The following is a 14171-nucleotide window of genomic DNA, read 5'->3' as shown; positions in this document are numbered from 1 at the left end:
TCCTTCCTTCCTTCCTTCCTTCCTTCCTTCCTTCCTTCCTTCCTTCCTTCCTTTCTTTCTTTCTTTCTTTCTTTCTTTCTTTCTTTCTTTCTTTCTTTCTTTCTTTCTTTCTTTCTTTCTGTGATCCTGGGGATGGAACCCAGGGGCCTTCTACCTCCGGCCTACACTCCCAGACATATTTTATATTTTATTTGGAAACAAGGTCTCTTAAGCCAGAGGAGGCTGGCTTCAAACCTGCACCATCCTCCTGTCTCTGCCTCCCAAGCTCGGGGATTACAAACGTGCGCCACCATGCCCGGCAAGGGGGCGATGTTTTCATTGGCCATTTTTCTTTTCCCTGAGTTTTGGGGGAAAAAATTGAAACTCTCATCTTTTAAGGGAAACAGGAAAAGGGACTTGAGTTCTCTCCAGACTTGACCTTGAAAGCAACAGGGCTGCAGGAGTTCCTGGTACAAATGGACTGGATGCAGCAGACAGGAGGTAATGGCCCCTGAGGTAGAAAAACAGGACCCCAGATCTGGTTTCCTTGTTCTCTCCCTCTCCTTTTAGAACTTGCTTCTTCCAGATCCTTTGGGGTTCCTCCTAGAAGGGAGAAACCACCCTTCCACCCACCCAGCTCTCCTGCGGGCAGGCCTTGGACTCTGGACCTTTGCAGCCATCTGGCCCTTGCTTTGACTACTGCCTTTGCTCTGGTGGTGACAGGGGGGAGATCCAGATCAGGTGTCCGGAGCCTATAAGGAGTCAGGGTTGTGAAAGAAGAGACACAGTATTCCTGGCTCCTCAGTCTTTTCACAGATCTTAAGGAATCATGCTAGCTTATTTAAGGGGGGAGAAATCTTGACTCTTTCCTTTAGAGAGAAGATACTTCAGCAATCGAGGAGCAAATACAGATTTAGGACCCACTTCTGCTCTCTGGATCTGTATGACCTGTTTGCCTGGGTATCCCCCCATCACCCCCATCATAATGCCATTTAATGTTATGTCACTGGAGAATCACTCCTTTGATCTTCTTCATTCCTTTGATTTTAATAGTGGGTGTCTGGAGAATTAAGGTTGTTTAAACATTTGCAATGGGAAGAGTTGACTCACTTAGACTACTATTTGCCACTAACATGGTGGTGGGATTGCTTTCACCAGTGTATTATCCGAGACTTCTGGGAATTCTAGAGCAAGAGTGGTGGGCAAAGGTGGAGAAGGGAGCCTGGAATGGGGAAGGAGAGATCATTTCTGAGCTCAATCCCTGTTGAAGAAGACAGCCTGGCCAGTGCAGCACACAATGCTAGATTCCCAAAGGGAGGCACTCTATATATTCCTGCTAGTTCTGTTTTGTTTTTCGGTATCAGGAATAGAACCCAGGGGCATTGTATCTCTGAGAGGCAGAGACGGGAGGACAGCCTCAGCTACTCAGAGAGGCCCTTCGCAATCAGTGAGATCCTGCTAGTTTTTATCAAGGCCTGGCCCACCTTTTGGGCTTGAGCTCTTCTTAGTCCAAAGGAAGGCACTCTTTCTGGACCACTCATTGCTGTATGATATCAAGGGTTTTTGCTTCTGGGAAACTTTTTTTGTGTGTGTGGTACTGAGGATTGAACTCAGGGGCCTTCTAGCTAAGCTACACCCCCAGCTCCATTTTATTTTATTTATTTTTTAAATTTTCAAACAGGGTTTTGCTAAGTTGCTGAGAGCCTTGCTAACTCGCTGAGACTGGTCTCAAACCCACAATTCTCCTGTCTCAGCCTCCCAAGTACTGGGATTACAGGCATGTGCCACCATGCCTGCCAAGAGCCAGTTTATAAAAGACTGCTTCTAGCAAACTAAGGTCAGAGGTTTGAAATGGAGTATCTGAGTGGATAGAAAGGGATGGCTGTCCTGTGAGATGAAATTTTGAGGAGAAAACACTTCCCAAGATTCCTACTGATTTAGAAAACATTCCCATTCCAGAAACAAAGCAGGCCTTTGTAATGTTTGCAAGCAGTGTGTGTGTGTGTGTGTGTGTGTGTGTGTGTGTGTGTGTGCACATTACTGAAGATGCATGGTAGAACACCCATCTCCAACAGGGGTGCTCTACTTCTAAGCTCTACCCCCAGCCCTTTTTTAATTTTTTATTTTGAAACAAGGTCTCACTAAGTCTCCCAGGCTGGCCTCAAACCCCCCCATCCTCCTGTGTCAGCCTCCCATGTACTGGGATTCCAGGCGTGCTCTAGTATGCCTGGTAAGCAGTTACTCTTTGCAGAGGTGTCCATCTCGATCCTGATGGGCAGTGGGGAGGAGGATGAGGGAAGCAGGATAGACGCCAGGCAGGTGCTTGGTGCAGGGTGAGAGGGGAGAATGAGAAACCCAGCATGCTGATGCTGGAAGACACAAAGGAGAAGGGCGATATCCAAAGACAGACATTTAAGTGCGAGGTTTAGGCAGGGAGGGCAATGCTCACTGATGGCTTGGTGTTAGTGGAACTCCAAGGGGATTCTGGGTTCTGCATCCAGGTAGACAAAGGGACAACATAGAAAGAACAAGAGGGCAGAAACAAGAGTAGAAAGGTCTCTGGGCACCCTCCCGAGCACACTGTTCCTTCAGTTCCTTTTCCATCCAAAGCCTGGTAAGTCTCCTTTTCTAGTTTTGGCTCAGTTCCCAAAGGTTTCCTCCTGAAAAACACTTAGCTAGTGTGTTTCCAGTGACTCAGGGTGATTCAAGCCAGGGTATATCGCCATGCCAGCACCTGGCGGAGGTTGCTGGCACACATCAAATGCACAGGGCTTGCCCTGACACCTGTATATCAAACTAAACCATACTGAAGAATCTCAGAGGGAAGTCTGATGACCTTGGGGAGGCGCCAAGGCCAGGCACTCACTGTAGAGGTCGGTTTCATCCAGGATCTCCGACTTGATGATCTCCTCTATGATGTCCTCCAGCGTGACGATGCCCATCACCTCATAGAAGGGGTCCCCTTCTCCCTCATTATTCACCCTCTGGACAATGGCCAGGTGAGATTTTCCTGGAGAACAAATAAAATTATGGTGAATTATCTGTAACATCTTCAGAAAAATTTCCCTTAGAAGAAAATGGCACAAAGTTGCTCTATGATCAATATTAGGACCAAACTCATCTTACAGCCTCCTCAAAACATAAAATTTGTGTGCACACTCTTTTAAACCCAAACCTTATGCCTTTTTTCAAAAAGAAAAAAAAAAGAAACAGATGTGTGCTGTTTAATGATAGGGACACATTTTGAGATATGAATGGCTAAGTAATTTCATTGTTGTATGAACAGCATAGTGAATACTTATACAAAGTATTGTATAAACTGTGACATCACTAGGTAATATGCAGTCTGTTGTCCACTGTAACACCATGGTGTGTGACTTTATTTTTATTTGTTACTTATTTTGTGGTACTGGGTTTAGATCCCAGAGGCATTCTACCTCCGAGCTATACCCTCAGCCCTTTTTATTTTTTATTTTGAAAGAGGGTCTCACTAAGTTGCTGAGAGTCTTGCTAAATTGCGGAAGCTGGTCTTGAACCTGCAATCCTTCTGTCTTAGCCTCCCAAGTATCGGGATTACAGGTGTGTGCCACCATGCCCAGTGTGACTATATATTTTAATTGACACATAATAGCTATACATATTTATGGGGTACAGTGTATACTTCAATACACTTAAATGATGTGTAATGCTCAGGGTAATTGTCCTATGTATCCCCTGAACACTTGTAATTTCTTTGTGTCAAAATCTTCTCTACTTGGTGCATGCCTCTAATCCTAGTACTTGGAAGTCTAAGTAAGCTAGGAGGATCCCACCAGGTTTGAGGCTAGCCTCAGCAAGTAGGGGCACTTTCAGCAATCTAGTGAGATCCTGTTTCAAAATAAAAATAACAAGAGCTGGGAGTGTCGCTTGGAGGTAGGATGCTCCTGGGTTCAATCTCTAGTACCACACACACATAATAATAATGATGATAATAATAATAATAAATCCTCTGTACTAGCAGTTTTAAAACACCAATAATTGTTGTCAACCATAGCTACTCTCAGCTGATCCAGCATCCAGTCTGTCCCTTCCAGGATTTCAAGTTGTCTCCAGCAGTGGCCTGGACACTGTCAAGCTGAGAAAAGCCATTTCTGCTGTACTCTTTTTGGAAATACCAACTCGGAACCTGGATACATAATAAAATAGCTGGTGTCACCAATAAAAAATAAAAAAATAGCTGGTGTTCTTTCCTCTAAGTCTTGAGGTAGTTTGTTAGCAATAATGTAACTAGACCAACCAGTACCCATAAAGAGACCATGGAACTCACAGGACCTAGTGGGTGTGTGAAAGGTTTTGTAAACTATAATGTGGCATAGGTAGATATTTCATTTTTATTGCCCAGAAACTGAATAATAGCAGTTCACATTTATTGAGCTCTGACAATGCACCAGGTGCTATTAGGAACACCTGACATGCGCTCAACTTATTTCATCCTCACAATGATCCCTGAGGTGAGTATTATACTACCCCTATTTTATTTTATTTTATTTTATTTTTGGTGGTACTGGGGTTCCTGGAAGCACTTCTACCTCCGGGCTACACTCCCAGACCTATTTTTACATTTTTATTTGGAAACAGGGTCTCCTAAGCCAGCGCGCGCGGCTGGCTTCGAACCTGCGCGATCCTCCTGTCTCTGCCTCCCAAGCGCGGGGATTACAAGCGTGCGCCACCACGCCCGGCTATTTTATTTTATTTGGGGGTAATGGGGATGGAACCCAGAGGCATCCTACCTCCAAGCTACACCCTCAGCCCTATTTTTTTATTCTTCATTTTTGAAACAGGGTCTCAGTGAGTTGCAAAGGGCCTCCCTTAGTAGTTGAGGCTGTCCTTGAACCATGATCCTCCTGTCTTAGCCTCCCAAATGCTGGGATTACAAGCATGCACCACCACGCCTGGCTACTACCCCCATTTTACAGATGAAAAAAATGAGGCTCTGACTGGTTAAATAATATGCCCAAAGCTGCACAGTCTATAAGAGCTGGATTGCAAACCCAGTAATTGGTTTCAGTACTAGTTTTGGGACTGAAGTCTTATCTGACAGTCCTGCTTCATGTCAGCCTGCTTTCTTCAGTGGTGTAGACACATCTCCTGGTTCTGTTTATAAAATATAAACCCGGATAGTTCATTTCCTTTGGTTTTTAGTATAATACTATGTGTTTAAATTAAGATTTAAACCCTGCATCAGTGGTTCTAAAATTATCCTTCTTTGAAACAACTGCATCCTACACAGCAGGATTGAAATGTTTTGTATTGTAGCTTAAATTAAATTATGCTAATTTTTAGAATGTAAGCAATGAAAAGTTTTTTATTTCCAACACATTTTTCTTAAACTTATGGCACCTGTTCTCACGTTTTTTTTTTCTTCTTTCTAACATGTGCTAGCAGATGACAAAACAAATAGCCAATATAATGGACAATCTTGGAAAAGCAATTTCTTAATATCATCTTCTTAAAATTGGCTTTTTAAAAATAATATGAACTCCAGAATACTTCCCACCACTAATATGACTAATTCATATGATAGAATTAAACAGAAGACAGAAGGCCACAGCCAGTTGGGTGAGCTCCAGGCCCTGGCCTGGCCGAGAGAGCCAGAGGCAGGGCTGCCTAGGGATACTGCTCTGGCAGTACCGGCAGTGGGCATCACGACCCTGTCCATTGCGGGAACTGTTTCGCCCTCTCCTACTTCATCATGTACCAGTGCAGCAGCCTAAGCTGCTCGTGGCCACTTCCTTCCCCACCTGAAAAGGCGGCATCTATTACTTCATTGGGGAGTTCATGAACACCAGGGTGGATATGGCGGACCTGAAGCCCTAAACCTTGTCATGTCCCTGAGTGCTGGCAAAGGGGAGTGCACATCACTGCTGCTGCCCTGGGCTGGGCCACTGCAGAGCTCATTGTGTCCCGCTGCAACCCCTCTAGTTGGAGCCCAAGGCATTGAGTTTGACTGGCAATACATGCAGATGAGCACTGACCCCCAACATTAGTCTAGTCCATTACACTGTCATGTCTGTCCAGGTCTGGATGATAACACGCTGTGGCCTGCACCACACCTTGCGGACGGCTGTCCTCCTGATGTCCTGTAGGGTCTACAAGGGCTTTGTCATGGAGTGAGCTGTGGGGTATGGTTGAGTTTGGGTCCAAATGGGGGTGGTTTCTATTCTTCCCTCCTTGTGGTGTTTTCCCACAGGACCCTCGTCTGCCTCTGCTCCCTAGGCAGCTGGATAGCACTGCTGGCCTGAGCAGTGGTGACAGCGCTGCTAGCCCTTAGCACCTGGCCTAGATGTCGCTGCTGTCATGTGTACTCCTGGGCTTGCTGTCCCAGACATCGGCATACCTTTTCCCTGCCTCTCTCCAGGTTTTAGTGAAGTACACAGTTTTTGGAGGGTGGGGAGAAAAATAATTAAATGAACAGTTTTTGATATTTAAAGAAGAGCACTATAATTTTCACATGAAAAAGCTACTTTGTAAGATCAATTTGAGGAGACACTATGTAACTACCTAGGAATAGAGATTTTAAAGCCTACTTATATGATATTCAAGACAAGACAATGTATCTATGTCATCTATATAGAAACATTTTATAATTCACAATCAGCCTTAAGGTTCCTTCCAGAGCCTATAGAGATCTACAAACATATGGAAGAGGCCATGCTGTTTAGGTACAGACTGGGACAGAGGTCAGTGATCACTGCACCCTGTTCTGATCTGAGAGTCACATATATCATGGAAAACCAGCTGTTCCCATGATACACACACCTAAGGTCCTTCCTCTCTCAAAAGAGTTGGCTTTTCCAAGCCCTATCCCTACACCCCACCTATTCTTGGACTCCGGAAGTGTTATGGCTGGCACAATCCCTAGACATGGAAAAGTTAATCACTCTTTCCTGCCATAGCACATTGTGCATACTTCAGCATTAACATTAATAATAATGATAATAATGACCATTGAGGTACCATGTACTATATAAACTCTAGGGACCAAGCACAGGGTCAGCATCATATACTCATTATTTCACTATGCTGTTTGTTATTTCTGGGTGATTCACCACTGTGAAGGTGAGATCCCTGAGAGGCAATGACGATGACTCATTTATATCTACTTCTCCAGAATCTAGAATGGCACCTGGCACATCATCATTAAAAAGTGAGCAAAGGGCTGGGCATGGTAACACAGGCCCGTAGTCCGAGCTACTTGGGAGGCTAAGGAGAAAGGATCACTTGAGTTCAGCAGATTGAGACCAGCCTATGCAGCATAGGGGGACACTGTCCCCCCGCCCTCCACACCCCCCAAGAAAAATGAGGAAAGAATTTGATGCAACATAGCAAGACACCACACCCCACTCTGTGACCCCCCCAAAAAGTGAGCCAAGTATTGAATAGATATTTCTAGTCAGTGTTCATGAAAAGCTGTTTCACATCATGAGCTCAGTAACTAGTGGCTGATAACCAGACAGCCATATGCAAAGGAATGCAGCTGGATGTGGACCTCATATCATACCACACAAATGAATTAAATCCAGATCAAACACCTAATGTAAGAGTGAAAATGATAAAACTCTCAGAAGAAAGCACAGGAGTAAAACTTTGCGACCTTAGAGTAGGCTACGGATTTTTAGCTAGGACACCAAAAAACGCAATCGATAAAAGGAAAAAAATTAGGTAGATAAATGGGACTTCACCAAAATTAGAAACATCTATATATGAAAGGATGCCAAAAGGGAGTGAAAACATAACTCACAGAGAGGAAGAAAATTTTCGCATGCCATTAGAGAAGGGATTTGTATCCAGAATATATAAAGAAATATTACAATGCATGAAGACAATTCAATTAAAAAGTGGACAAAGGATTTGGATAGACATTTCTCCAAGGAACACATATAATTAGTCAAAAAGCATGTGAGAAGATATTTAACACTGTCATAGTTAGGGAAATTCAAATAAGAATGCAAATGAAGTCAAGTGTGGTGGCACAGGCCTGTAATACCAATACTTAGAGGCTGAAACAGCAGAATTGCTGTTTTGAAGCCAGCCTCAGCAATGCAGAGACACTCTCAGCAACCTATTGAGATCCTGTTTCAAAACCAAAAATATGAAAGAGCTGAGGGTATAGCTTGGATGTAGAAAGCCCTTTGGTTCAATTCCCAGTAAACACACACACACACACACACACACACACACACACACACCCCATCTATAGAAATGAAAACATATGTCTACCCAAACACTTGTACATAAATGTTCAGAGCATTATTCCTAATAGCCAAAAAGCAGAAACAATCCAAGTGTTTCCAAATAAGCCAAATGTGGTATATCCATACAAGGGAATATTATCTGGCCATAAAAAGGAATGAAATAAATTTTATAGTACTGATAAATCTTGCTAATATTATGTTTTGTGAAAGAAGCCAGATACAAAAGGCCACATGTTGTATGATAAAATTTCTAAAATTGGCAACTCTACAGAGGAAGAAAGTAGATTCCTGGCCATCAGGAACTGGTGGAAGAAGGGAAGGGGAGTTATGACTAATGCCTTAGGACTTCTTTTTGGGCGATAAAATGTTTTGGAGTTAGTAGTGATGGCTGCATAACTATGTGAATATACTAAAAAACGCAAATTATGTACTTTAATAGGATGACTTTTATTTGAGTGTGATGGCGCATGCTTGTAATCCCAGTACTTGGGAGGCTGAGACAGGAGGATTGCAGGTTTGTGGCCAGCCTCAGCAAGTTAGCAAGGCTTTCAGCTTAGCAAGACTGTTTCCAAATAAAAAATAAAATAGGGCTGGGGGCATATCTCAGAAAGAGCTCAAACTTCTGCACCAAAAAGACAAAGATGAATTTCGTGGTGTGTGAACTATATACAAATAACAATAACCTATGCCTGAATAAACAGTTAGTTGGTGAGGTTCAAAGTTATAACAGACACAGAGGTGAGTGAAAGTAGAGGCTGATAAGGAAAATAGGTTGAAATTAAAGAGCAGGACTGGTCTGGACACAGACAATAGTGTTGGCAAGATGTTAGTTGCAAGCACACACCATTGTTTTGTGATCAGGTATGGACAGAGCAGAGGCCCTTGGGAGACCAGAACTGCAGCCGAGAGCACTGTTTTATGCTTTCTTGTGGAGGTGGAAACAGTTAACAGGGATGAGGGCTTGATCACAGATGGAAGGGGGAGAATTTGAGAACCAATAGCCGTGAGGCTGGTCAGAGAAGGCTCACATCTTTTATTAAATGTCTCATCAGCTCTCAGAGATTGAGTTATAAATACTTAAAACTCAAGACGGGCGTGGTGGCACACACTTGTAATCCCAGTACTTGGGAGGCTGAGACAGGAGGATCTCAGGTTTGTGGACAGCCTCAGCCACTTAGTGAGGCCCTGTTTCAAAATAATAATAAAAAAATAGGGCTAGGGGTGTAGCTTGGAGGTAGAATGCTCTGGGGTTTAATCCTCTGTATGGAACAAATAAATAAAATAAAACTCACAAACTGGGACAAATTTGGAGCAGTAGGGGCTTTGATTTTTCCAGTGTTTCCATCTTTTTTCTGGGCAAATACTGGTTTCTCCCCCCCTTTTTTTCCTTTGTATTCTATCTATCATCTATTTATCTATCTATCATCTTATGTGGTACTGGGATTGAACCCAGGGACATTCTACCTTCAATCTACACCCCCAGCCCTCTTTATTTTTGTTTTGAAATAACAAAATAAAGAGGGTTGGGGTTTGATGATAGTATCACTATTTGATAAGACTTTCTTTAAACTTGTGATCCTCCTGTCTCAGCCTCCCAAATACTGGGATTAGAAGCATGGTCCACATTCAGCTTTTCTTTTGTGTGTGTGTGTGTGCTGGGGATTAAACTTAGAGACTTCTATCTCCAAGATACACCCCCAATCCTTTTTCCTTTTTCTTTATTTTTGTTCTGTAACAGGGTCTCACTAGGTTGCTGATAGTCTCACTAAACTGAGGAGGCTGTACTTGAACCTGTAGTCTTCCTGTCTCAGCCCCCCAAGTACCACAAACACTGGTTTCCAACTCCTTCCTTGCTCCTCCCATGGAGGGGCATTGTGTTGACTTCCTAATGGTGTGTTGGGGGAGTGGTTTAAGTCTTGGCTCCTTCCCTTTTCTCATTCTTGTGAGATTCTATGGTAGCCTTATCTGTGAAGCCACTCTTTTACAGACTAGTCTAAAATTTCAAATCCCTTCACACAACTACAAGTCCATTAATTTCATTTTCCCTCCAACTTTTTAGTAAAGTAGAAGGCCTATGAGATAATTTAGGCTAATAATGATGACTATCATTTACCATTTATGCTGAACTTCAGGTTGTCAAGAGGCTCCGCGCAGTGTACAAAAGAGCCTCGGAGTTAATGAGAAGTTCTAGAGAACTTCCAGAATCCCTTCACTTGGTGAATCAGACACAATCCCAGAGGCTCCAGCTTGCTCTAAGCTCTACTGAGACACACGTGTCTTGTGCACATTCTTAAGGAAGCTAACTTCATTTCCAACTCTCATTAGTAGCCCTCCCTCATGCGGTGGCCATTTCCCTCAGGGATGGGACAGTGTTCCTTCAGGATCATCACTGCAAACAAGATGCTTGTGACGTGCTGAACACCAAGCTGTGCTGAGTGGCAGATGTGGGCCAGTCGACTCAGCAGAGTGGTTTGCAATGGGTCCCTGGCAGAATTGCCCTTCCAGGTTTTTTTTTTTTTTTTTTTTTTGGTGGTACTGGGGTTCCTGGAAACCCTTCTACTTCCAGGCTACACTCCCAGACCAGACCTATTTTATATTTTTTTATTTGGAAACAACCTATTTTATATTTTTTTTAATTTGGAAATAGGATCTCTTAAGCCAGAGAGGCTGGCTTAGAACCTGCGCGATCCTCCTGTCTCTGTCTCCCAAGCGTGGGGATTACAAGCGTGCGCCACCACGCCCGGCGCCCTTCCCATTTTAAAAATATAGTCACAGTAGCCGGGCGTGGTGGCGCACGCTTGTAATCCCAGTATTTGAGGCTGAGACCGGAGGATCGCAGTTTGTGGACAGCCTTAGTGAGGCCCTTTGCAACTCAGTGAGACCCGGTTTCAAAATAAAGAATAAAAAATAGGGCAGGAGGTGTACCTCGGAGATCAAATGCCCCTGGGTTCCCGCCCCAAACCTGAAAAAAAAAAAAAAAATAGTCACAGTGATCAACTTTAACACTACTAAATCCGAGGGTATTCTGTATTTCATTAAGATATAGCAGAGGCAAGAGGTAATTCTTTAGACACAAAAACTCTTGAAGCTATTACTTCATAATGCATGTTTTTACATGTCCCTTGAGTATACTACTGTGGCACTGAAAACCGAGAGATGGGAAACCTTTGGGCCAAGTTGAAAGGTAAAAGTAACAGTGAGTTTTTATGGCAAGGCACTTTTTGTGTGTGCATGGTACTGGGATTGAACTAGGGGTGTTCTACCTTCGAACTACATTCCAGCCCTTTTTACTTTTTTTTTTTTTTTTTTTTTGGAAATGGTCTTGCTGGGTTGCTGAAAGCCTCACAGAGTTGTGGAGGCTGTTCTCAAACCTGAGATCCCCGTTTCAACCTTCTGAGTACTGGGATTATAGACATGCACCACCACTCCTGGCTTATTTTTAATTTTGAAAGAGGGTCTTGCTAAGTCACCGTACATTGGCTTTGAACCTGTGATCCTTTGTCTAAGCCTCCCAAATACTGGGGCTAGAGATGTGCACCATCAGGCCTGGCTGGCAATACAGTTTCTAAAAATGAAGGCTATGTCTGTCTCTGGGTTGTAAAAAGCACATTTTACTCTAGGCTCCCTGATGTCCTACTTCTAAACTGGTAACTATGAGTCTCTGGCATCTGGTTTGAATCACTGACATGTCCACCCTCAACAGAAGCCCAGCCTATCCTGATAGTTTGGCCTGCTTGGCCTGCTGACACTTGCCTTTTCTCCCCTCACCCCCTGGGATAATGAATTCTTTGAAAGGAAGGGAGCACTGGGGAGTATCCGCAGGGTGGCTGAACTTAGAAACCTCTTCAGTAAACAATTAGCCACTCTGCAGTTTGCCTTTCTTCATCCCTCACCCTCAAGCCCAGTCTTCAGAAGCTGGTATCAGGCCCAGATTTCTGTAGAGTTCACAGTTCTGCAGGGTAGAATATTCCTTTGCATGGGATCTAGAATTCCTAGGGTTGCAGAGTTTTGTTGACGAATTTTGCTGACCCTGGAGGTCTCAAGAACCTAGAGTTGCTTGGAGCATGGCTCAGAATTGCAGGGAATCTCAGAACTCTATGGGGCCCAGAGTTCCTGGCTCAGGAACATTTGGAGGCCTGGGATATTGTGGCTAAGCCTACTCCAGAACACAATAATGTCTTCATGGCTTGAAGGTATATGAAATAATATCACTACATTGAAGGAGCGCCTCTGCCTGCACACCTATGGGAGTCTGCAGCTGTGACACGTAGAAGTTAGTCACATCCAAGTCAGTGGCCCCAAAGTGGGTGGTCACATGCACACCTTTGTGCAAAGTGAAGTTCACCTGGTGACCCACCATGGCCGGCAGGCTGCGGAGGTAGCACTCCTGGAGGGCAACTCAAGCCCGCTGTTCCTGAGATCCTGAAGATCCTTGAACTACAGAACACTCCTGGGTTTCGGGAGTCTTTGGCTCCAGGGGGGCCCTGCATGCATCAGGGGCAAAGCCACAACTCAAGCCATTAGGGCCCAGGGTGGGGGCGGACCAGGCATAGGAATGGCCATCGGAGTGTGCATTGTGTAGGTCGTGAAGTCAGCAGCTCCTAGTGCCCCCGCTTCTGCTGGCGCCCCTGCTGCAGAGGCTCACATGGCCCTGAGCCGCCAACACTACATTCCCTGCATCTATGAGCTTCTTAACCCTCCTTCGGGACTTGCTTCCCCCAAGCCTTGGCTACTTCTTCCCCCTCTCTGATTTGCAATCTCTAGCTCCATTGTTGTCTACACCCTAATCAGACACAAAGTAGAGAATATGCACCTATGGCTCAAGCCGTGCTTGGAACACAGCGTGAGGAAGGCAATTTAGTAGGCTTTTGTGTTGCTATGACCCAAATACCTCACAAGTTCAACTTCGAGGAAAAGGGTTTATCTGGGCTAAGAGTTCAGGAGGTTCAGTTTGTAACTGGCTGGCACCAAGGCACAGACTGCAGTGGTAGGTGCATGGCGGAGAAAAGCCACTCTAAGTCATGGTGGCCAGAGAGAATCAGAGGAGGGATCAGGGACACAGACAACCCCCAAGGCTGCACCTCCTCCAGCCATGCCCCACCGCTGAACCTGGCCTGCACTGGGGACATTCCAATCCCAAACCCTACCGGATGGTTTCGTTTGGAACTGGTGTAGTAATCCTCAGTGAAGCATGGGGCTTGAGTCATACCTCCCTAGGATTAAGTGGTGTTTATGTTGATCTGTCTTTCCTCCATGAAACACTACCACCTGGAACGACTCCCTTCACTCCCAATGCTTTAGAACGCATTTCATGTAGTCTGCTGGTTTTCAACGCCGGCCACACATGAGAATCACATGACAAGTTTTAAATACATTCTACAGTCTGGATCCCACACTTAGATATTCCTATTTCATTGGTTTGGGGGTGGGTCACGGCATCAGCCATTTCAAATGTTCCCCCAGGTGGTTCTAGTGTTCAGCCATAGTTGAGAACTATTATTTTGGTTTACAGAAATGGTGATATGTAATATGTAATATGCTTAGACAGGAGGATCGCAGGTTTGAAGGACAGCCTCAGCAATCAGTGAGACTCTCACCAACCTAGCGAGACCCTGTTTCAGAATAAAAATAAAAACAGGACTGGCTGTGGGTATAGATTTGTTTCTCAAAGTGTGGTCCCTGGACCAGCAGCCTCAGCCCCGTAAGTGTACATTCTCAGGCCACATCTCATATCTAGTGAAACAGAATCTCAGGGGGTACATCCCAGTGATCTGTGGTTTAATAAGCTTGACAGATGGTTTTGATGCAGGCTAAAGTTTGAAAACCATTGTCTAATGGATAATCTTTGTATCATTCTAGTTATTTGTTCAAAGATATATGATGAAGGGAAAAAGAATTGAGATATCTAAAAAATTCTAAGGCTCACAAGATGTTAAATATTCACAAAAAGACAGAGAA

General features: G+C 44.3%; 1 protein-coding gene across 1 annotated transcript in view; it reads right to left on the bottom strand.

Moving 5' to 3' along the window:
• The window catches only part of CNNM1 (cyclin and CBS domain divalent metal cation transport mediator 1), a gene marked incomplete at both ends in the record, with an annotated part of 61660 nt that overhangs the window by 30766 nt on the left and 16723 nt on the right, over positions 1–14171 (bottom strand). Inside the window, one exon of the mRNA XM_080694848.1 lies at positions 2846–2989. Coding sequence (XP_080550974.1) covers positions 2846–2989 — 144 coding nt within the window. The remainder of the gene's footprint in view (positions 1–2845; positions 2990–14171) is intronic.

Source organism: Muscardinus avellanarius, assembly GCF_963383645.1.
Source record: "Muscardinus avellanarius genome assembly, chromosome: 4".
NCBI classification, from domain to species: Eukaryota; Metazoa; Chordata; class Mammalia; order Rodentia; family Gliridae; genus Muscardinus; species Muscardinus avellanarius.
Note: the sequence above shows the minus strand (reverse complement) of the source record. Positions and strands in the feature narration are given on the sequence as shown.